Source organism: Triturus cristatus, chromosome 2_1, assembly GCF_964204655.1.
Source record: "Triturus cristatus chromosome 2_1, aTriCri1.1, whole genome shotgun sequence".
In the NCBI taxonomy this organism is placed as follows: domain Eukaryota; kingdom Metazoa; phylum Chordata; class Amphibia; order Caudata; family Salamandridae; genus Triturus; species Triturus cristatus.
Window position 1 is genome coordinate 1,028,775,795 of NC_140581.1, and position 23,480 is coordinate 1,028,799,274.

A 23,480-nucleotide genomic window follows, 5' to 3' on the forward strand; every position below is an offset into this window, starting at 1 on the left:
ATGTAGTTCTGAGTTGGAAATAAAGGAGTATTGTTTGAACACCTAACTGTATTCGACCTTCACACATGCAAACAGTGGGTGTAATTTCTGGGCACCAATTTCCAGGTGTGATACATGTGGTTTCAATTTTTGCCACAAAAATAACATTCAAACCTGTGGCATTAAAGAAGCGGTTATCATGGACACATCTCAGGAGGGTGATGTAGCAGGATATGCTAATCTGAAAATATACTTGGGGGCCTATTTATTAAAAAGTAACGCAGCGCAGCAAGTCATCTTGCTGCACTGCATTGTGTTACAGGGGAATGGGAGGAATGTGCCATATTTAACACAAAACGGCACATTCCTGCCATTTCCTCGACTCTAGTGTACAATGGGCTGCCTAATGCCAATGTAGGTACCCTTGCACCATGGTGTAAGGGTGACTGTGTTGCATACAGGTTTGGTGTAGGAAGGTGCACCTTGCTGCACAAAAACAATCCCCTGTGGCATTTTCATCTTTCTATTTGTGCTGCAGAATGCAGCACACATAGAAAGAGGAAGTGATGAGGAAAAAAAAAAGATATTTCTCCTTGTTACGCCTCATCTGGGAAGGTATAGCATTTTGGTGCACCCCCAGGTCTACCAGTAATGGGTAATGGTAAATCTGGGAATGCATCAAAATCCATGTGACGCCTTCCCAGTGCAGAGTAACGCAATACAGCAAAAAGTGGCCTTGTGTGGCATGATAAATCGCATTTTAGGGTTTTTGTCGCACATGCACCATGTTGCGTTGTGCAAACGCAATGCAAATACTTGATAAATAGGGCCCTGGTTCTCCTAAACATACCCTGCTAGTACATGTGCAGCACGAACAAAAACATATGCACACAGACCTGTGTGTCTTCGCACATCAAGGTCACGTTTGATCCAAGCCGAACTTACATTTCTGGGGGCATATTTACAAGGAGCTTGGGCCGCCCCATCATCATTTATTTTGACACAGCAGCAGTGCTGTCATTGCTCCATAATTACAAGGTGATGCATCTAGGCGGATGGTCACCTTTCTTAGGCCTGTGTCGTTTTTTTTCTTCTGCGGAATCGGCTGGTACATGTTAGTTTTAATAGATGCAAGGTAGACATTCCCACCTGAAATTTTCCATAAAAATGAGACAGTGGTATTTATTACTTTTTCCCAAAGTGACACATTATGTTTCCCAAAGTGACACATCTTTGAGAGGGAGGCTACTGAGCTTGAGATGGGTTACAATTCTTATGCCTCTAAAACCCAGGTATAGGAATGGCACATTGGCAGTTTCAGAGGAATTTGACAAGCTCAAGTTACTTGAAACAGTGTAATCTGCAATCAAGTCGCATCGCTTCAACAGGTAAGTGCACACATAAGGTAGGTAACACAGTAAATCACAAATTACATACCATTAATAACCTGTCACGCATACGTAGGCATAGTGGTACACATAAGGACACTAAGCTCACTTGTAAACGTGACATAAAGAACCAACGTAACAGAGTGTAAGGTGAGTATTACATTGGTCCCCATACAGTAGGCTACTTGCATCAGTCAAAACAGGCGCATCGCCTCTGTTTTCTGACGCATTGCTGTAGTTGAGTCCGTTTTATGACCAGCTACCAAAGCGCCACTTCTGGGCCAGATGCCTTGTGGCATCCTTCCCACGGATATGTCAGAAATAAATTGGGATATATGAAAAGATTATTCGCCGAGTTCAATCTATGGTATAAATGCACTATATTTGTTTTTACACAATATATTTGTGTCTTAAAGTCACGTGGGTGCTCTTTAGGCCTCACCTGGTTTTAATGTGGTTACTCCTCTTCCAATGCTCTCAACAATTCCAACTCCTTCATGGCCCAAAATGATTGGAAATTTTGTCCTACCTACTAGACCTTCAAGCACGTGATCATCTGAGCGGCAAATTCCAGTGGCCAAAATCTGTAAAGGGAAATGCAAAGAAAGTAACCACTATTTATATATATATGTTTATTTGACATTGCATCACAGGAACAAGATAGCATGGCATAGTGCAAAGCCAAGCTACTAGGGCTTGTTGTACACAGTTTCATTAGAATATAAATTGAATCTGTTAAGTTCAGAAGGGGAAGGGTGGAATGAAGTGTCCTTTGGTTTGGACTAGCTTGTGATGATACTGTCCTTTCTAACTGCAAAAACACCCAAACGTGCAGAAAATGTGAACTTGTGTAAGAGAAAAAAAACGTATTTTATATGGTCTAAACCAAGCCTACGCTGACTGATCTCTCTGTGAATGTGCGATTAACTCACAAAATATCGAAATTTACATATTGATCTGACGAAATAACTTAGGATCTCAATATTATAATATCATTAAGGTAAGTACATATTGGTAAGCAGGTTAATGTGATTAACTCCACATTTATGTACATTAGCAATATATGTATCTATGTGTACTTGCTTTGGTGGTCAATATTCTGACCACAACATTTTGCAGTTGAATATTTTAGGCCTTGAAATTCTGATAGGCAACCGAATGTGATGTTCCCATACCTCGGGAAAATGTACCAACTGCAGCAGACTAAAAAAAAAACTAAGATTGCCAACAAGCTAGAAGGGGTAATATCAAAATACTGAATGCTGATTGGTTCCTGGCCCAACACAATCAGCGAGTTTTAAATCCACAAATCAACTGGCCTTATCACTACTGCCCTGTTCCAATATAAGCAGAGTGTTCCTCACAGTCGATGCCATGTGACAGAAATATAATTCAGCCTGTTGTTTCATCATTTTTATTGAAAGAACACCATTGGTACAAAAAGATCATGGTTCATAACCCACTCACACTTCTAGGAGTCACCTGCCCTTAACATTCTTGACTTTTCCAACCAACTGCTTCCTCTACAAAGGGATCTCCTGCCAATACCCTCCTTCATCCTCCTTGAACACTGATTAGGTTGAGGAGTAGGTATGCATCATATCAGAACCTTCAGACTGGCAACTTTGTTGTTGCTTTGAGTTTACTAGATTGAAAACTACTGAAAAAACTGGAAATGCATTTTTCAAGAGAAACAGAATTATTTGTATTGTTTAATCAAAGAATAAAGATGAGTTTGGGAGAAACGTTTGTTCAACATTGCAGTTATTTGACTATCAGAAAATCAATGAAAATATTGAGGAAATAGTGATTAAGAAACGGCAATAACATGGAAAAGGTCTTTTCATTAAGAGATGTCATGTAGTTTCCACCAATCAGTAGAAACTGCGCCTTTGTGGACGACATAAACGTAGGATGGTAACAGACTGATTCCATGCACCCCCTTGGGATATGTTGTCCCTGGGACCAGCTAGCTTGCAGTGCCACCATTAGCCCCACCAACCTAAACAGGGAGCGAACAGTTCTGGCAACCACTGAACATGACAACTCTATTCCCTCAGAAAACCGTGGTGACAGACTTCAAACTTTTGCTCAGTCACTCGTGCTTTCTTTTGCTTGGAAAAATATACAAAGAATACACAAAGGGACGTTTTCAATATTTATTGAACCAGAGTGATTCTTGTATAAACTATTTGGGCTGCGATGATTAATAGACAGAAGCAAATAAGAGTTATAATGGGTGTAAACACAGAAAATAAAACAAGGAGCTGCACCATCTTGTTGAGACAGGTTTTATATGCATAAATAGAAGGGATTTTAAAAATTGAGCGTACCCCAGTGATGCTAACTCTAATCTAGATGTCCAGGGTGTGAATATATAGTTTACCATGACAACCCCGTCTGGATGATCTATCCCCTTTACCTGACGGGTAAGGGTGTGTGACCCTGTCTTGGTCGCAAGCTGGACACCCATCACGAAGATGTCAGTCCTTTGCAAGGAGAACGTTTCAGCACACAGTGACCGCTCGAGGTCAGCAGAAGTGTCTCCCCTGATTATGTTAGGAAACAAAAGGCTATATATAGAAAATGGAGTCCTTGCCTTGGGTCAAGATTGTAATCGACTAGCCATTGTTTGTGTTCTACAGATAGGTGTGTCGCCATATGGATGTAATAATAAAACACATTTGTAGTACGCATGTAAGAGGCCTTGCATCAAATGCCAAGGCAGTGTGATAGGATTCTCATGAAGTGGTCTGTGTCAGCAAGGTTGGTGTTTCTGCGAAACCAGTCCAAGGATCACAAATGCAAAATGTGTGTCAAAGGTTAATGTTGCAAAGAGAAGGCAACTTTAGGAAGAAGGATTTGTGTATATGCAAGAATATTACTAATTTCTACCGGGCCTTACTTCGGCACATGATAGAGGGTCTTTGGAAGAAATTAGGGGCATATTATCAAGAAACGGCATAAAAATTATCGCCACTTTAGAGGCAGAAAACAGCCGCTAAAGTGGCTATAATGGTCTTGATAATATGCCCTTGAGAATTCCCATAGAAGCCCATGTGCTGGTGTCAACATGGGCTTCTATGGGAATTCTCTGCGGCATATTATCAAGCCCATTGTCGCAATAATTTTAACCCCGTGCTTGATAATATGCCCCTTAATTTCTCCAAGTACTCTATATGAATGGCTGATGTTGTAGGGTTGGTTAACTATTTGCTCCTCACATTTCTGCTAGGAAATTACTAAGGATAATGACATTTAAAATGTAATTGTAAACTTGGACCTATGAATTGTTTGGGAAATATTACAACGTGGCATGAGACTATAATTAACAATTGTCTTCATATTTGAATGATTCTGTTGCCTATCTACTTGATTGAAAATAAGAAAAGTATTGACCAGGAATATTAGTAACTTGGCTGCTTCATTGAGCTTTCAGTTTTTAATGTAATTTAAGCTTATTTTGAATAGGTTTATAAAACGCTAGTGCAAAACATACTACATTCAAATATCTGATGGAAGATGTACTACAAATCATAAAACATAACAATTGAAATCCTAGAAGTCGGAAGAAACTCAGAAGACAACAGCTAGCATAATTCATCACCATACCGCCTAATCACTGGTCACAAAATGCCCATTTAGGAAATACAATTACATGTAGGCACCAGGAAACCTAGCTTGCCACTTGCCTATGGCCACCAGTTGTAGCTTGTTTCAGACTGATCCAGTGACACCGCAGCTGCCCAGGATTTCCCGCTGGGGTTTTCCCACTCACTGTTTTTCCCGCCAACAAAAGCCCCGCCCATCCCTGGACCTACTTAATGCGGGCTGCAGCACGACCACATCAGTAGACACCTGGACACCTAGCTTGCTACTTGCCTGTGGCCTACAGTTCCTGCTTGTTCCAGGCTGATCCAGTGACCCTGCAGCTGCCTGGGCTTTCCCACTGGGAGTTTTCCAACTTGGTTTTCTCACTCACCGTTCTTCCCACCAACAGAAGCCCCACCCACCTCAGGACCTACTTAATGCAGGCCACACCATGACCGCGACAAAGGCAAACCCGTCTGTGCCTAACGCGCATGTACTCTTGCCAGCACTATGACCCCTGGCCCTCCCACCGCCCGAAGATATACTATTGCTGAGCTCTACACCCTCGACCCTGAACGCCACAACAAACACTGCGCCACGCCGACCCATGCTCCACAGTAGGGCCTTCCACTTGCTCCCACTGACACTTCACCTGTCACTGTACACACACCAGCCCAGCAACCAGCACCACCCTAAACACACCACATACACCACCTGAACAAAAACACCAACTCGCATGCACCCTTATCAACACGCGGTCACTATTTAAGCATTCCAATGAATTATGGGACCTCATCGCCACCCTTGAACCCAACATGGTCTTCCTCACTGAGTCCTGGCTCAACCCCACATCTGCCCCAGACATTGCAACAGGGATCCCCGTCGCATATAAAATCACTTACCAGGACCGCACCAACAAAGCAGGAAGAGGAACAGCCTTCATCCACAAAGAAACCATACAGTGTACCACCACCACCAACCTAATGGAACAACTCAACGTCAAGCTCCAAACAGACGGCAAGATAACCATCAGAGGCACCCTCACATACCACCCCCCAGGCCTACATTCCAGCTTCTGCAACACCATTGAAGATTTCATTGCGCCCCAGCCTTAAACCTTAAAGGACTACATCTTCAACAGCGGCCTAAATTTTCACATTGACGACCCCAATGACAAAAACACTGCGCACTTTCTCGACAGTATGAGCCGCCTCGGATTGACCCAGATCATCTATGACCCTACACACACTGCAGGACACATTCTGGACCCAAATTTCACCTCCAGTAACCACGTCAAATACAACCATGTCACAGAACTCACATAGACCGATCACTCCATCTTCCCCATTAGCTTGTTCAAATAAGCCTCCGGGTACTGCAAGCGCCTGAATACCCTATCGGATGATTAGCCGCGCTTAATAAATCCTGATTGATTGAATTCCGTCAATTTGTATCAAGTGGTTACTAGCTGCAAACTATAAAAAGACACTCAGAATGCATCTGGCTCTTTCACAATGGCTTCCCTGTATGTTTTGGCAAGGAAGATTAGGATTTTGGCTGGTAGGCAGAGAAAGAGGAGGAGACAGGAGAGGTTATTTAGAGTGAGGGCTACCCTGCTTGGACACAGACAGAAAAGGAGATGTTTTAGAAGTACAGACTCAGTAGAGAGGTAATCCGGAACCTAATAGCTGAATTACATACCCCAACACTCAGGAGCAATGTAACCCTACTACATGTACACATATTGTGCTGCTTATACCTCTTAGCTTCTGGCAGTTAACAGGGGGTCATAGCAGTGGCAAGGGGGGTGTCACAAAGTGCCTTTTGCATGTTCTTTCACAAGTTCCTGGACATCATGGTTAGCAATGTTATCCAATACATAGATTTCCCAAATAGCCCCCAATAATTGCAACAGACCAAGTTCATGTTCTAGCACAGTTCCCCAAAGTAATTGGCTGTGTGATGGCACCCATTTTGCCATATGTCCCCTTCTCACTCAATGATCAGGTAGTGTGTGAAGCCTCCTGTATCATAACAGACCTTGTGTCCAGATTCCCAGGCAGCACCTATGACTCCTTCATGTTCCGCCACAGTGGAATAAAAAAAGACTAGTGAATTTGGTGATGGTTTTCTACTGGGTAAGACATTTGGGAACTCAATGAATACAGTACCCACAACTGTTCATGAAATGTGACCTAATGGTTTTCCTTCTCATGCTCTTAAGGAGATAGTGCATATGCCTTGCGTCCCTGGATACTCATACCTCACTCCAAGGACAAGAAGTGAAAGGCAGTTCAACAGGGCACACAGAACAACACGCTCTATCATAGTTTGGGAAACTGAAGTCCAGGTTCCGCTGCCTCCACAAGAGTGGAGGAGCACTACTGTACAGACCTGAGATGTGTTGTAAGATCATCGCCACGTTTCATCCTGCACAATATCGCAGTGAGGAAGGGTCAGCACAACATCACCATTGAGTACGAATCTGACTCAGATGATGAGTTACCACCACTACAGGTGCAACAGGATAGGACATGTGCAGCAGAGGGTCGTGCACGACACACAGAGATCACCAACAACTATCTTTGAGGTAAGAGTGAGTCCATGTAAGAAATGGACATCATACATGATGGTAATGCATAGTGCATAACTGTAAGATCACCTTTTATTCAGGTTGTGACAAAAATGTATCCCTCCCAAAACTACTGTATCCATTGTGGATGTTACATTGTGTCAACTAGGCAAAATGTATGTAATTATAGACAAAAAATCTGTAGACTTATGACTCTGAGAGGCCCATTAGGATGTAGGGCGGAAAAACACCCCGACCGCCTTGGAAGTGGAAAACAACCGCCCGCCGGCCCTGTAGGAAAACCGGCGGACAAATTAGCATTAACCGCCCCAAAAATCCAACCGCGGCGGTACTTGCCCCAGAATAACCGCCCCTAGCGGGCGGAGATGGCCAAAATCCATCTGCGGCGGTCGGAATCGCGGCGGAAAAACAACAACCCACCGCAAGTATAGCGGAGACACCGCCCCGGAAATTAGCATATCCCTGACGGTCCTGCCGTACGTACCACAGTCTCCGACCGCCGATGTCGCACAATGGAATGAATGGGAGAGCCAGCGGAAGAGCTGAAGCACAGCCACCGCGGCGGACGAACCGTCAAAAATATGGCGAACGAAGCCAAAACCCCACAAAAAGGCCAAAAAGTGCACACAGAAAACTAGAAATGCCTCCCAAATACACAAAACACACCGCCAATGACACAACCACATGGCAAAACGAAAAATACAAATCCCAGGACAACACACCTGTCAGCAACACCCCAATTGGACACACCCACATAGCTGTGTATAAAACCAGCCCCTTCACCACCACAATCCCTTTGCAAAACTCCAGGAGAGAAGGGACACCCACCCCAGCTGACAGGAAAGACAAATGACACAACATCACCAGCCACACCACACACAGCACCACCACCTCCAAACTGGCACAACTAACCCCCTGCACAACACACACCATACACAGCATAACCAAAACAACCACTCACACCCCTGCACCCACAATCACTTTGCACACCACACACCATGGCCACACAGAAAATGTCCAAATTCACTGAGAGTGAGTTGAAGGTCATGGTAGATGAGATAGTCAGAGTGGAATCACAGCTTTTTGGTACCCTGGTCCAACATACACCATTAGCCACAAGGACACAAATGTGGGTTAGGATAGTCCAAAGAGTCCCCCCAAGAACAGAAAAGGAGATCATGAAGCGGTAGCATGACCTGAAGAGGGTGGTCAAGGAGAGGAGGAGCAAGAACCATGAGCTGGCTCAGAGGACAGGCGGTGGCCCTCCAATTCCACTAAAACATTCACACAATGGGAGGAGAAGGTGCTTGCCATACTGCATTCAGAGAGTCTCATAGGAGTAGCCGGTGGAGTGGAGGCTGGTAAGTACAAACAAATGACTACCGCCACTCTGCTATGTACTGTCTTGCACAACTACAAAGCTACACCACTTAGGACACACACCATCCATCTGCACCCCACACTGACAAAAACATGGCTCACAGATCCAACATACACCCACTCCCATTCACCACAAACATATCTAACAACATAACCATGGGGGCATGTGTACAGGCAGACAGCACTACAACAACCACCAGGCCCCCTGGCCCACACCTGAGCAGGATGGATCCCTCCCCCACCCCACCCAGGAGCAGTTGAAAGCCATTGAATTACAACAAACAAACTTACAGGTAGGTAGCCATCTTCACAATGAGGGTGTCTGGGGGTGAAGGGCCTGCACCACTACTCCCACCATGCCCCCTGTCACACAGCCTAGCAAGATGGATCCCTCCCCCACCCCACCCAGGAGCAGTTGGAAGCCATTGCAGTACAACAAACAAACTCACAGGTAGGTAGCCATCTTCCCTGGTGTCTGGGATGGGGGGCCTGCACTACTACTCCCAACATTCCCTGTGTCCCACACCTCAGCAAGATGGATCCCTCCTCCACCCCACCCCACCCCACCCAGAAGCATGTGTCAGCCATTACAGAACCCTCATCAAACTTACAGGTAGGTAGCCATCTTCCCTGGAAGGGTGTTTGTGGCTGGGAGTGCTGCACTACTACTCCCAACATTCCCTTTGTCCCACACCTCAGCAGGATGGATCCCTCCCCCACCCCACCCAAGAGCAGTTGGAAGCCATTGCAGTACAACAAACAAACTCACAGGTAGGTAGCCAGTACGTGCATCCACACATTTTCTCCAAATTAAATGGTGCCATATGACTACACCAGCCCTCACATTGCACAAAGAGCCATACCTACCCATTGCCAAGCACACAGGTAAGCCAAGGAAACTGTCACAACCACCAAAGTGTGACACACCAATGCACAAGTAGAGGAAAGCCTGGGCACATTCATGCACAGCAACTAGTTACATGTGCATCACCATGGGGCAAGTGCAACAAGGACCATTCTCAAAATATGAAAGCATGTGTGGTGGCACAAATCAAGATATGCCCATGACAGGACAAACGGATGCAGGAGATGACAATGGCCAGTCCATGGCCAGATGTGACGTCTACTAGGTCAGACAACTAAACCATGAGTCCACAATTAAACACATGTTGTGCCAGGCCCTAGATGGCATCAAGTCCCATTAAACCTCAATTGGACACGGTTCGCATGGTATGCCCTGACACCTTGCACCATGGACAAGTAATGCTTGTACCACTGTATCATGTCAGGGAGCACAGTACTGCACACAGTCAACAATGTGATGATATGTCAGTTGTGCAGTGTACAAAATGTGAATGACACACAGCTAACCCAAAGCTTGACGGGTGCACTGCAATGACCATTTCCCATCTGACCCACAGGTGACCAAGAACTCACTGCAGAGGACAACACCAGCAACCTGCAGAGCCAGTCTCCACCCCCGGTACAAGGACTCTCGGATGTTGACTCCCAGGATTCCGTGGACGATGAGCTTGAGGCCGGCCCATCTGGTGTGCCAGGGAGCAACAGGTCCCAGGACCCCAGCTTCTCCCCACCACATCTGCGGCAACAACAACTCCTGAGCAGACCCCTGCTGTCACGGCCTGTGCAGCCACAGCCACAGCCACCACCACCACCACCAGTGCTGCCGGCAACATCCTCCCTGTCCCAGAGGATGCCCCGCCCACACCACCCATGGAGGAGGACAGGAACAGGATGCCCACAGTGGTGAGGCAACAGGTCCGTGGTAGCAGGGGAGGTGGGAGTGGCAGGGTCACCTAGGGATACCAGGAGGCTGGGACCCACTCCCTGGAACACATCACCAGTGTCCTGGGCGCATGCGAACAGGCCCAGGGACGAACGGGCCGGTTGGACGATCTGTTGCACGAGCTCATCCTGCTGATGAGGTCCATCGACAGATGCATGGGACAAATCGTGGACCTCTTGGGCCAGCAAGTGGCGGTACTGAGGGACAGGCATGCGCCCCAGAAAACACCTCCGCCTCCCTTTGGTGGGCTGCACACTGACAGTTCACCATCTCCCCTGCGCCCACAGAGAGGGGTGAGTCCTCAGACCCCACTGGCCCTGCAACAGGGCCCCCCCTGCCAAACGTCAAAGGGGCCATCCCAAGAAGACCATGGGAGTGTCAGGAGGCAAAGCACCTGCCAGATGCAAGTCACGGAGCCAGCCATGATGGCAACCCTCTCCACCACTTCATTGACTCTTTGGACTGTCCTACCCCACACTGCCTTGTGAAAGGCATCTGCCTGTTGGACTGGGTCACCACAGCAATGTGGTGACTACTCGACCATCTCATCTACCACGACTGTCAACTCACCCCCAATGGAAATGTACACCCCCCCTTGCATCTCACCATAGTAAATAAAATATCCTCACACACATGTTGTTGTGTCTGCTCCGTCTTTATTGCAGGGTATACAGTCTTCAACATGATCACAATGTACCAGGACCATGGCCTGTATGTAGGCAAGGAGAAGTCGAAGGCACCTAGGGAAACACAACAAAACAACTGTCACTGGTCTGGGTGTGGCATCACAGACATCACACAAGCCCTAACACCAGGATAACCCAACATGCACATGTCACAATGGCCCCCAAGTGTCAACATACACGTCCCGTTGATGATCCCAAATGACATGTCCTAGAAACATTTCCAACCACCACTGAGTCTACAACTGGCTGATGCTACAATTCTCACATGCCCCTTCACGACAACAGCAATATCATCAGACAATGGGTATGTTGCACATTGACACCCACCGCCAAGTGAAGTAGCAGGTGATGAGCTGTTCACGCAGGTCAACACCTTCCTCCTCTCCACTGTCCTTATCACTGGACATGGCTTGGTTTGTAGGCTGGGGCCTTGGGTCCTCACCATCAACCAGGAGCAGGGGAATCTGCCTGCGAATGGCTAGGTTGTGGAGCATGCAGCATGCCACAACAATCTGACACACCTTCCATGGCGAGTATGCCAGTGCACCTCCAGTCTTGTCCAGGCACCGGAAATGTGACTTGAGCAAGCCAAAAGTACGCTCCACCATACAACGTGTCCTCCCATGGGCCTCATTGTAGCGGACTTCAGCCGGGGACCTGGGATTCCACAGTGGGCTCAGCAACCAGGGACGGTTACGCTATGCAGAGTCACCTAGGTATGACAAACACAAATAGACATTGCAACATCGCAGAGTCTCAGGGGAGCAGGTCACACACACAGCACACCACACGACTAGGCATACTCTGAAAGAAGATTAGCCATCAGCTGGGGCACTATGCTGTTCCTCAGGATGTAGGAGTCGTGGGCCAAGCCTAGGAATTTGACACACACCTGCGAGATGGTCATATCTGCCAGGCACATCACCTGCACATTGATGGAGTGGTAATGCTTGCGATTGCGGTAAATGTGCTTGTTTGCCTGTGGTGGCACAAGAGCGACATGGGTGCAATCAATGGCCCCAACAACATTGGGGATGTGTCCAAGGGGATAGAAGTCTCCCTTCACAGCAGGCAATTCAGCACCCCTGGGGAAATGGATGTATCTGTCTTTGTATAGCATCATGGCGGACAGTACATCACGCAGCACCATGCTGAACATCGGTTGTGACATCCCACCACCACTGGCCACAGTCTCCTGGAATGATCCTGTGGCAAAAAAATGCAGGGCTGCCATCACCTTATAAGTAGGGGTGAAAGCTGTTGGATATGTCCAGCGTGGCTGCAAGTGGGGCTCCAACAGATCACAAAGGGTTTTCAGGGTGGCTCTGTCCAGGCGGCATTTGCGTATGATCGCAATATCCTCCATGTCCTCCAACACCGTCAAGTGACGAATCAAATTTGGCCTCCTCCTATTGGAGATGATAGTGGACACATGTCAATGCAATACAGCAAGAGATGTGCACAGCATATCACGTTTAGGATGACACAACGACAACAATGACTGACATCTATAGTGACTAACAGACCAGCTTACATGGAGGGACACATTCAGCTACACAAAAGGCACACGTGTCAACTTACACAAGACAAGTACCTCAAACACCATCTTTGGCTATGTGAATGCACATAGGGATATGGCCACAGTACACATGTGCACACCTGGGAGTCTAGCATCCAGCATATGTGTAACTAATTGAAACCACTGTCTCCTTCCTAGCTGCTGTACCGGTCACACCTTGATGCGTCATTACAACCTGGCACACATCCACCACACAATGACCACAGTCGGCGCTGGAATGATGAATGTGTTCATGGGCAGACATGAGAGGCACTGCTAAATAGATCAACATTCATCGAGACGAGCATTGCTGTGATTGTCACTGGACCTCAACACATTGACATGTGTACACATTGTACAGTCCAGGACTACACTGTCCTGCCTACACCAACATCACATCCTTAAGTGACATGTGAGTGGGTACAGACAAATGTACATTACACACACACAAACATGGCATGTGTAGCAATCAGTGGAGTAAATTGAACATTGGCATCGTGTGCACAATGATGTGCCATTGAACATGTTGGCACTATGCACTGTTGATGTTTGACAGATGCCCATCACCATTACATGGCACCCATATCGTGGTAGCTACCGCCTGGCACCGGCAATGTGTCACCAGCACCCTCATTCACACCAGTGCAGTAGTCATAGGCATGGAGACATGTGGAAATGGCGGTTGGTATGCTCTGCCGCCAGAATGGCGGTGCCTCGTGTCAATGCATGGCATCCATATCGCGGTAGCTACTGCCTGGCACCGGCGGTATGTCACCAGCACCCCCATTCACACCAGTGCAGTAGTCATAGGCATGGAGACATGTGGAAATGGCGGTTGGCATGCTCCGCAGCCAGAATGGCAGTGCCACGTGTCAATGCATGGCACCCATATTGTGGTAGCTACTGCCTGGCACCGGCGGTGTGTCAACAGCACCCCTATTCACACAAGTGCAGTAGTCATAGGCATGGAGACATGTGGAAATGGCAGTTGGCATGCTCCGCCACTAAAATCGCGGTAGCGCACTCCGGGCCCCTGCGGTGTTACACCACCATGGAGCTCGCCCTAGAGCCAATGCGAAGCTCGATAGAGGTGGCATGATACAATTTTGAAGATCGCGGTAGGCGTGCTCCGCCACCGCGGAGGCGGTCATTGGCTACATTTGCAAGATGCACCATCGTGGTAGCGCACTCCGGGCCCCAGCGTTGTATCACCGCCATGGAGCATGCCTTTACAGCCAATAGGAGCCATGATTGTAGTGGCATGATGCAATTTTGAAGGTCGCGGTAGGCGTGCTCCGCCACCGCAGAGGCGGTCATTGGCTGCATTTGAAAGATGCACCATCACGGTAGTGCACCCCGGGCCCCAGCGTTGTATCACCGCCATGGAGCATGCCCTTACAGCCAATGGGAGCCATGATTATGGTGACATGATGCAATTTTGAAGGTCGCGGTAGGCGTGCTCCACCACCGCGGAGGCGGTCATTCGATGCATTTGAAAGAGGCAGACATGGATCACCAATTGCTGCAGCTTGGCACCTTTGAAACGACCCCAGGGGGCAATATATGTGGGAGTGAGCCCCACATTGCCACTGCTCACAGAGCCTGCTGCCTGAGACACCTCACCTGCTGCTGCCTCCAGGGACTGCTGCCTGAGACCCCTCACCTGCTGCTGCCTCCAGGGACTGCTGCCTGGGGACCCTCGCCAACAAAATCCCCTGCTGTTGTCTCACATCCACAGTGATGGCAAGGACAGAGAATATCCGTGCTAGTCCCTTTGCGAGCAAGGAGCTGGAGGTCCTGGTGGACGTGGTGCTCACACAGTACCCAAAGCTATATGGTGCCCCAAATGTCGTGGTGAGTCTTAAACAGTGGTGTGGTAGGGCAGGGGGGCCACACATGTAGTGGACTGATGCAGTATGTGCCTGGGAGTGTTGGGTAGTGTCATGCACTGCCTGACATGCTGTCTCCAGTGGGAGGGTGTGTGTACCCAATGCCACAGCTTTCCCTCCCTGCACATGTAAGTATGAGTGACCTGTGTTGTGTTGTCAGCCATACAGTGACACAGAAGGTTGTTCATGCTGTAGTCAGGACAGTGATTGCTTGGCAGGATGGCTGTGTGTGCCCCTGTAGTCCATCTCAGTGTGAGCCAAGCTGGACAGCACAGTCCCCATCTACAAAGATAAGGACACATCACTTCACTTACAGAGTATGACATCAGTTTTTTCACATTGCACTCCAGCTATGGGCCATCTCAGCACTGTAGATTGCACACAACCGCCCTTGTGAGGGGCATTTGGTATTTGTGAGATCATGTCCCTCAATGTGACATCCATGACACAGTTATCTATTCACAAGCAGGGACATTGAGGGCTGCACAGTCTTGGACACAGTGGGTCACCCCCCAAACACAGGTTGATATGTGAAGTATGTGTTGCTCAACCCAACAATTGACTGGAGATGTGGGCAGGCAGGTTTCAGTGCTGGCATCCTGCATGTGTGTGAGATGTGCAGGGACTGTGTTCCCCCTCACACCTCCATGCTTTAACATCAGCTTTTCCCATGCAGGGGTCCCATGTGGGCTGTACTATAGTCTCTGATTGACCTATCATTGGATATGTGATGATGTTATATCTTGCTGCCATACTTGTAGATGTCGGTACATGGCACTGTGTCCCTGATCATTTCTCACTCTTGCCTCCCATGCCTGCAGCTCAAGGTACACCAGCGTAAGGCCATGTGGAGGGCCATTGCAGCGAAGGTGCGAGCCCTGGGGGCCTCAAACCGACGGTGCACCCACTGCCACAAGAGATGGGACGACATCAGCCAGCTGGCAAAGAATGTGGCGGAGATGACCCTGGGGCTGCTTCCTCGCACTGGGCGTCTGGCACGGCGCAGCATGAAACCACTAATGGGGCGCATCTTGGCGGTGACACAGCCTTAGCTGGATGCACGTTTGAAGGAGCATCAGCAGCAAGCCAGGGGTGAGCATTTGGGGAGTCTGACTTTGGATGGGATTGGCTGCATGTGTACAGAACCTGTGCCAGCGCTGGCCTCTGTGATGTTGGTAGTGTGATGCTGTGGCATGTAAGTGGCTGCTGGCCTGGGTGCCTGTGGCATGTATTTGCCCTACCTGTACTTGCAAAGTAGATTTGGATGCTGTGCCTTCACATTACATTCTGAGTTGTGCTCTTCAGGTTTCTTCTGCATTGGTGTAGTCTTGGGAATCTCATGGGAGGGAACGGCAGTGTGCCCAATCTGTGCGTACATCAATGCATCCATTGCATGCACCCATATTGTGGAGGGCTAGACATCTGAAAGCAATGTGCAGCATTCTATTGTCCCCAAGGTGCGACATGGTGGGTGGCATGAGCTAATGTCCATTGTGGGCTGTCATGTTGTAGTCTGGGTCTGTGTTGTCCCCTCCTGACCCATCCAGTTCTGTCATTGGCAACAAGTACTGTGCCCCCATCACGTCCCTAGATGTGCTCAGAACTAGTTGTGTGTCTGTTTGAGCAGAACCACAAGCAGGGTGTTGTGCTGTGTGGTCATCACATGGCTCACTCATGCCTGAGTTTCCTGTTTCCATGCACTGCTTGAGTCTATGTAGTGAGTTGGCGGCACGATGTGATTGCACAGGGTGGTGTGCAACATGTAGATTTGATCAACCTTTGTCATGCATTGCTTGCATATGTTTGTTCTGTTTTTGCAATTGACCTGACCCTACTTCTCTCTCCCCATGCAGAATCACCTGTGGTTATGGTGGGACAGGAGACGGACACCAGTGGGGGTGAAACTAGCACCACAGCTGCCCAGGAGCCCAGTGACACAGATGTCACCAGCGCATCAGAGGGGGACAGGAGTCTGCTGGAGGTGTCCCAGACGCAAAGCACAACATCATCCGATGCCAGCGGGGATGCGTCCATGTAGGAGGGCACAGGGAACGGGGACTCTGAATCGACTTCCACCACACAGCGGCCATTGCCCACCCTCCCAGCCACTTCCTCTGGTGCTGCCCGTGTCTGCCTCAGTAAGAGGGGAAGAGTGTCCTCCACCCCTGGCATTGCTGCCCCTGTCTCTGCCGCCCCTGCTGCCATCAGTTCTGAGTCTGTGGATCTTTTGCGCCAGCTGTGTGTAGGCCAGATAGCTCTCCTCAATGCCTTCATTGACCACGACAAGAAATTGGCCCACAGGTGGTTGCTTTCATGGAGGGCATACATTCTGACGTGGGTGGGCTGCACCGGACAGTCCAGGCTTTGTCGTCAACAGTGACGTCTGCCCTGCAACAGACACATTCTCACAGTCCAGCTCCAGTCCCTTTGTCCACCCCCCGGGCAGTGGCCACGTCTGACGATAGTGACCACGGTCCACATACATCAAAGTCACGATACAGTACACGGAGCACACAGCAGCAGAAACCCAAGCGGTCCAGTGCGCAGACACCATCCCCACAGAAGACCAAAAGCACCCCAGAGCGCAGGGAGAAAAGCCAGTCAGGCGACACTAGTGGACAATTAGCAGAGAAGAGCTCAGGCACACATGCCTCAGTGGCATCCCCATCCAAGGACTCTCCTGCCCCTAAAGCATCACGCAAAGATAAACATACAGTGTCTGTGCCCACCAAGGAGGTGGAGCATGCCAAGGGTACACATAGGAAGGGCACCAAGGCAGTATCACCAACCACCTCGACTCCCATTCCAAGCCCAGTGAAGCAGGGGCCGGAGGGCACTGTAGGGCTAACACCTAGTAAACAGGTGGGTCCAGCACATCACCAGAGGGGCTGCCAGCGCCTGCACCTGTTGCAGCAGTGGTGGTGTGTGTGCCTGTTGTGCCCACACCAATTCCCATTGATCTCAAGTCAGGCAAGCCATTTAGGATCCCCAAGAAGTGGAAGGGCACCCCTCCACAATCTCCCAGCCACACTGTGACTCCCGTCTGCGTGACTCCACCTCCACATGACACTACACCACCTGGTCCAAACAGCCCTCCAGCTTGCCAAGCCACTGATAGCTCTACCTTAGATGTTCAGCTCTCTCCCCCTTTAAGTGCCTCAACAGTCCCCGAGACACAGCCAGCTCCCAGTCAGCCTGACAGCAAAGTCTGAGTGTAAGTCACCCTCACACACCTGTGTCTCCCACAGGTGGGCCTGTACTGCACATTGTTGCCCCCTGACTGTGTTGCTGACCATGGAAAGGTACAGTCGCACACATTCCCTGTGCAGCTTCTCATGGACTCAGTCTGCAGTTTGTCATGCCCACTGGCCTTGCCGTTCACTTCTGTTTTGGACCCTTGCCTGTGCAGCTTCTCGTGGACATGCTCTGCACTCTGCCCTGGCCACTGGCCTTGTTGCTCACTGCTGTTTTGCCCTTGCCTGTGCAGCTTCTCATGGACATGCTCTGCACTTAGCCCTGGCCACTGGCCTTGTTGTTAACTGCTGTTTTGGACCCTTGCCTGTGCAGCTTCTCATGGACATGCTCTGCATTTTGTGCCTTACTCTTCTCGTCTCATGGTGACTATCTGTGCAATTTGTGAATAAAGACAGTTGCTCCAGTTGTCTATTTTGTCAGTGTCCTTACTGAATAAAGGTCTGTTGCTGTGTGTAAATGGTTTACTGTGCCACATGGTCTGTGTGGCACTTCAACATGGTCAATGTTTGGGCTCACTTGCTCTCTTTTTTTCAGGGATGACAGGGTCTTCAGTTCTTCTTGGCACATATGCGTGTGGTGGCAACGGTGTCAATTTCTAATGGTTTGCAGTTGTCATTTACTTGATTAGTTCATGTTGGCTCTATTGTACACATGTCAGGTTGGGGGCACTGTCAGCACAGGGTGGGTTTCTGCACACAGTATTGTAGGCAGGCTGTCCAGGGTCATCATGTGGGTGTTCTTCCTATATGTGTGCCCAGTGGTGTATGTGTGGGGTCATCTTGTGATGGCCAGTCACCCTAGTCCCATGGCTTACTTTCCATGTGTGCTCTTGGATGGCCAGGTAGTGTGCAGTGTGAGGGGGATGAGTTTGTGGGGAGTGTTGATGTGTGCATGCCTATGCAGTGTCAACTACACACATGTCACCCAGGAGTTGTGTGCCTGTTGTTTTGACTGTTCATTTCTGTGGATGTGGTTGTATGCCCATGTGTGAGTTGTATGTTGTGCACTGTGCAGTGTGTCCTTGCAGTTCTGTCTGACTCCTACTTGTTGTTTTTGTCATTTGTGAGTATGCAGAGGGTGTTACTGGCAATTCAGTATTATGTTTTGTTGCACATCCATGTGTCTGGTGGCTGTTTGTGGGGTCTGTGCAGACCTGCTGCTCCACACTGCCATTGTGGTTGTGTTTTCTCATGCCTTGCTGTACCATGGTGCCTTCTTGCCTCCAGTGTGGCATGTTGTTTGTGTTGTCATGCCATCCCCTATCTGTGCTTCAGCTGCCTACCCATTGTGGGTCTGCACTCCCTCTCTTTGGGTATGGTACACTCCTGCCATGTCTCCTACTGACATGCAGTACACTTCACTTTGGTGTGAGCTGTCCCCTTGATTTGTATGTGTGTGTGCCTCCCCATGACTTCATGTGTGCCACTGTGCTTTGTGGTGCAGTTCTTTGTCCAGGGCAAAGTGTCATTTCCCCAATGGGTCATGTTTGATGTTCTGGTACTGTTTGTTAGTCATGGTTGATGCTATGCAGTTAAACTGTGTGTGCTGCCCAGTCCTGTTGTCAAGTTGTTTCCACCTTTGTGTCCCAGACTTGTGCATCTGTTGGGTGTTGTGTTGGATGTATGTGTGTTGTTTGTGTTATTGCTTCACTTCCTGGGTGTGCTGTTGTCTTTATGCTGTGCTGTATGGTGTTGTGTGGGTTGCTGTTCTGTCACTGATGTCTGTGTGTGTCTGGTATGCTTGGTGTGCACACACAGCTTGTTGTGCATGCAGTGCTGTGTCTGTATGTTGCCTTGTGATTGCCTGGTGTGCATCCCCTGATGTTGTGCTATGTTTGCTATGTGATTGTTCTGCCTGTGCATCTGTTGTTTGTTTGCTTTGGCTGTGTTGTTCTGTGATGGTGCACTTCTTGCATGTGTTGTGGTATGTTGTCTGTGCATTGTACCTGAGTGATGAGGTTGTGCACTCCTGTTGTGTCTGTGCTCCCATTGCCTTTTCCCAGTTTAGCTGCACAGGGCATGTCTGTTGTTGTTGTTGTGGCTCTTTGTGTGTTTCTGTTGGGTTATGTGTTTGTCTGTTGTATTTGTTTCCACAGTTGTGGTGGCATCCCTGTGTGTGTGATGTTTGTGGCTGGGCCCAGGGTGTGTGGTTGTTTGTGTGTGTATTGCCTGTCAAGTAGTGCCAGCCTTCACTGTGTTTGGCACTGGTGTTGTGTGCTGCTGGTGTGAGGGGGTATGTGTGTAGATTCTTACTGGTGTTTGTCAGTCCTGAGGTGTGTAGATGGTCCCTGTGTGTAGTGCTGCTGGTGTACTCCTGTGAAGTAGTTGTATGGATGTGTGGTTGTTCCCAGTTTTACTTCAGGGCCTTCCTTTCATCCTCTCATCCTTGTGCCTATACATGGTTTGCCTTGCTGTCTCCCTGTGTTGTTGTACTGAGCTGTCTGTGGTTTGATTTCACTGACTGTGCCAGCCATGTGTGCTTTGATGGTGTGAGGGTGTTGTGCTCTGTTCCTTGTGTTGATGTGATGTACACATGCTTGTTGTGTGTCTGCATGGCCTTCCATTTGTGTGCAGCCCACTTTAGTTTCTCTATTTGTTGTGCTCCATTGCTGTTGGCATGTGGGTTGTGTATATGTGTGTGTGTCAGTCTGTGATATGTATGTATGATTGTGCAGGCTGTGTGTCCATTTGGATGTTAATTCCTTGTGTGTGTTCATTTGTTGCTTGTCCCCATTGCTTTTTCCCTGAGTGTGGTGTTGCGTGTGTTTCCCTGACCCTGTGCTACTGTGCTGTGTGTTGTGTGTTCCTGTGCAGCCACTCCTGCATTGTGTGTCTCCATGATTGTTTCTTGTGTGGTGCATGGAATGTATTGCCCTGGCTTGCTGTTGTGCATGGGGTGCACAGGGGGGCCACATGGCATGTGCCTTCACGGGGTGTGCTAGTGTGTGGTGGGAGTGGGTGTGTCCCTGTGGTCTTTTTGCCCTGCCCATGCCTGGCACTGGCCCTGCCTTCTGCATTGTGTGCATGTATTTGCTTGTGTTCGCCGCTTCGGTGACGTGACCGGGACATTGCTGTATGGTGGCGGTAGCTGTATGCCCAGGATGAAGAGGGGTGACTTTGTGGCAGGTGGGTGATGTGTGGGTGCCCTTGTGGATGTGTCCCTGTCCCCCCTAGTGTGTCTGATGTGGATTTGGACCCTGTGTCAGGCCCTGGGTTGTGTGTTGTGTGTTGTGTGTTGTGTTATTGCATACCTGCAGCGTCGTCCGCGGCAGTCTATGAGTTCCTGGTGATGTAGCAGGTACAGCACCGGAAAGACGTATAGAGCTGGGTCCATTGTGGTCGTGTTCGGGTGGTGTGGACCGGGACTCTGGTTTCGCGCTCCGCTGTCGAGTTTCCGCTGTCTCTGGTTGTGCGGTGTCTCCGCTGCAGTGCGTCTGCTTGCTTGAGTCATCCTAATTTGTGGACCACGGCGGACGTCATTCCGCATGGCGGAGGGTCTCCATTGGCTCCCACCGTTGCGGTGGCGGCCACACTTTGATGGTGGTGCGCGTCGCACCGCGGCGGTCGGAAATTGGCCTATGTTTGACCATACTGATATGGAGGGCGTGATGTCCGCTGCTAGTGGGCGGAAAAAGGCATTTCTCCGCACCGCCGGCGCAGCGGTGGTCCCACCGCCCTACATCTTAATGGACCCCATAGTGGTTGGAGAGTATTTTGTTAAATAATTGCTAATTTATATTTTTAAGTTAATTTAAGCGTAGGTTTTAGTTTAAATATACATTTTACTTACTTGGTTAGGTTAATGTCGAGATGTATATAGTTCTTCTTTAAGGGGCTGGTTAGAGAATCCGGCAGAGTTTCCTTACCTTGCAGTGTTTGTGTTTTTAGAAGTATTTTGTTGCTAAAATGAGTGTATATTGTTGGTTTAAATGCCTAATTTCATTGGTTAAGGTTGTATATAGTTTGACTTTATTGGTTAGTTTAGTTACTCTTAACCAATATTTATTTATTTATTTAGCAATTTTTTTTATCAGTTATATCCTTCTATGGTAAATGCAAATTTAAGTTCTATATTTAAACGTTGATATATAGTTTGATAGTTTTTAATATAATTGTATTTATTAATATTTAAGATGAAGTATACATGTTTGCAGTTAATGAAAATAATACTTTGTCATATTGTTATGAATGTAGTTATTTTTTGGGAGTGAATTGTAAATATTTTAGTGATGTAATTTGTTTATTTTTATGTTTATTTTTATTTTAAAAGTGTATTTTTTCAGTTTATTTTAAATAATTGTTTTACTAAAAAGTATTTTATCTAATATTTTCAAATGTATAATAATTATTTTGGCAATAATATTGTAGTCGATGTTGTGTGAATCAATATTTTTGACAAATGTGTTTATTTGAAGGTGAGGAAATTTTTGTTTCCAATATTAGTGTTTTCGATGTAAGTAGAAATCGATATTTTTAGCAACGATATTTGCTTTCTCGAAATTTGTGGTTTTATGCGTAAGCTAAAGGAAGGCAATATTTTTGCAAACAATATTTTTTTTCTGATATATTTATTCCCCGATATTGTATGCATCAATATTATGTCAGTGATCCCACGCCTGACATAGGCTAACTTGGGAGCTTCCTAAAATATTGTCTTTGGCAGCTCACGGTAGCAAATTTAATAAATGCTTTCTGTCCGACTGATAATATAGAATCCAGGCTTTCCTGCTTTATGTCGTCACATGGACTGAAAATTGCTCACTTTCTATTACAAAAGGAGCATATTTACTCAAAGCATGCAGAAAGAATGGTCTTGCTCTCACTCAGTTACTAACCTTTTTCACGGTCAAGGATTATAATGACATCTGGGGTTGGTAGAAGCAGCGACATCTTCACCTCAACTGCTTATGATATTATAGTTAAAAGCTCAGATTTTTGTCAGTTCTAATAAGACCAGGAAGCTTTATACATGCTCTCAAAACAACAAATGTCACTCTGGCATAAAATCGAATGAATGCCAAATGGGGCTAATCCAAGCTTCACATCTTTAGTTATTTTTCTGTCTTTAAAGACTTGGGAATTCAATCAGAGGACAGACATTGGAAGCAGATTCACTGCTGAAAAGCACATAAACAGTCAGTCTTGCACCTTGAACATTAATAAGCATTTAAATTCATATAGCACGTTCATTTTATCCACCCATGCAAAACTGTTGTTCCCTTTTGTACTTATGTCACTGCCTTATGTTATCTAATTATATCACTTTCATTTCCAGATGCACACTTCCAAAGACCAGGTAAATCTAAAGTCATACTTCTGGATACTTGAAACTTACACAGCTTGTGTACAAATGAT

At 47.8% G+C, this 23,480-nt stretch overlaps 1 protein-coding gene across 1 annotated transcript in view; it reads right to left on the minus strand.

Annotated features, from left to right (window-relative positions):
- LOC146866268 (alcohol dehydrogenase 1-like) overlaps nt 1–23,480 on the minus strand; it is a 355,353-nt gene that overhangs the window by 187,359 nt on the left and 144,514 nt on the right. The window contains exon 3 of the mRNA XM_085635163.1: nt 1,810–1,951. Coding sequence (XP_085491289.1) covers nt 1,810–1,951 — 142 coding nt within the window. The remainder of the gene's footprint in view (nt 1–1,809; nt 1,952–23,480) is intronic.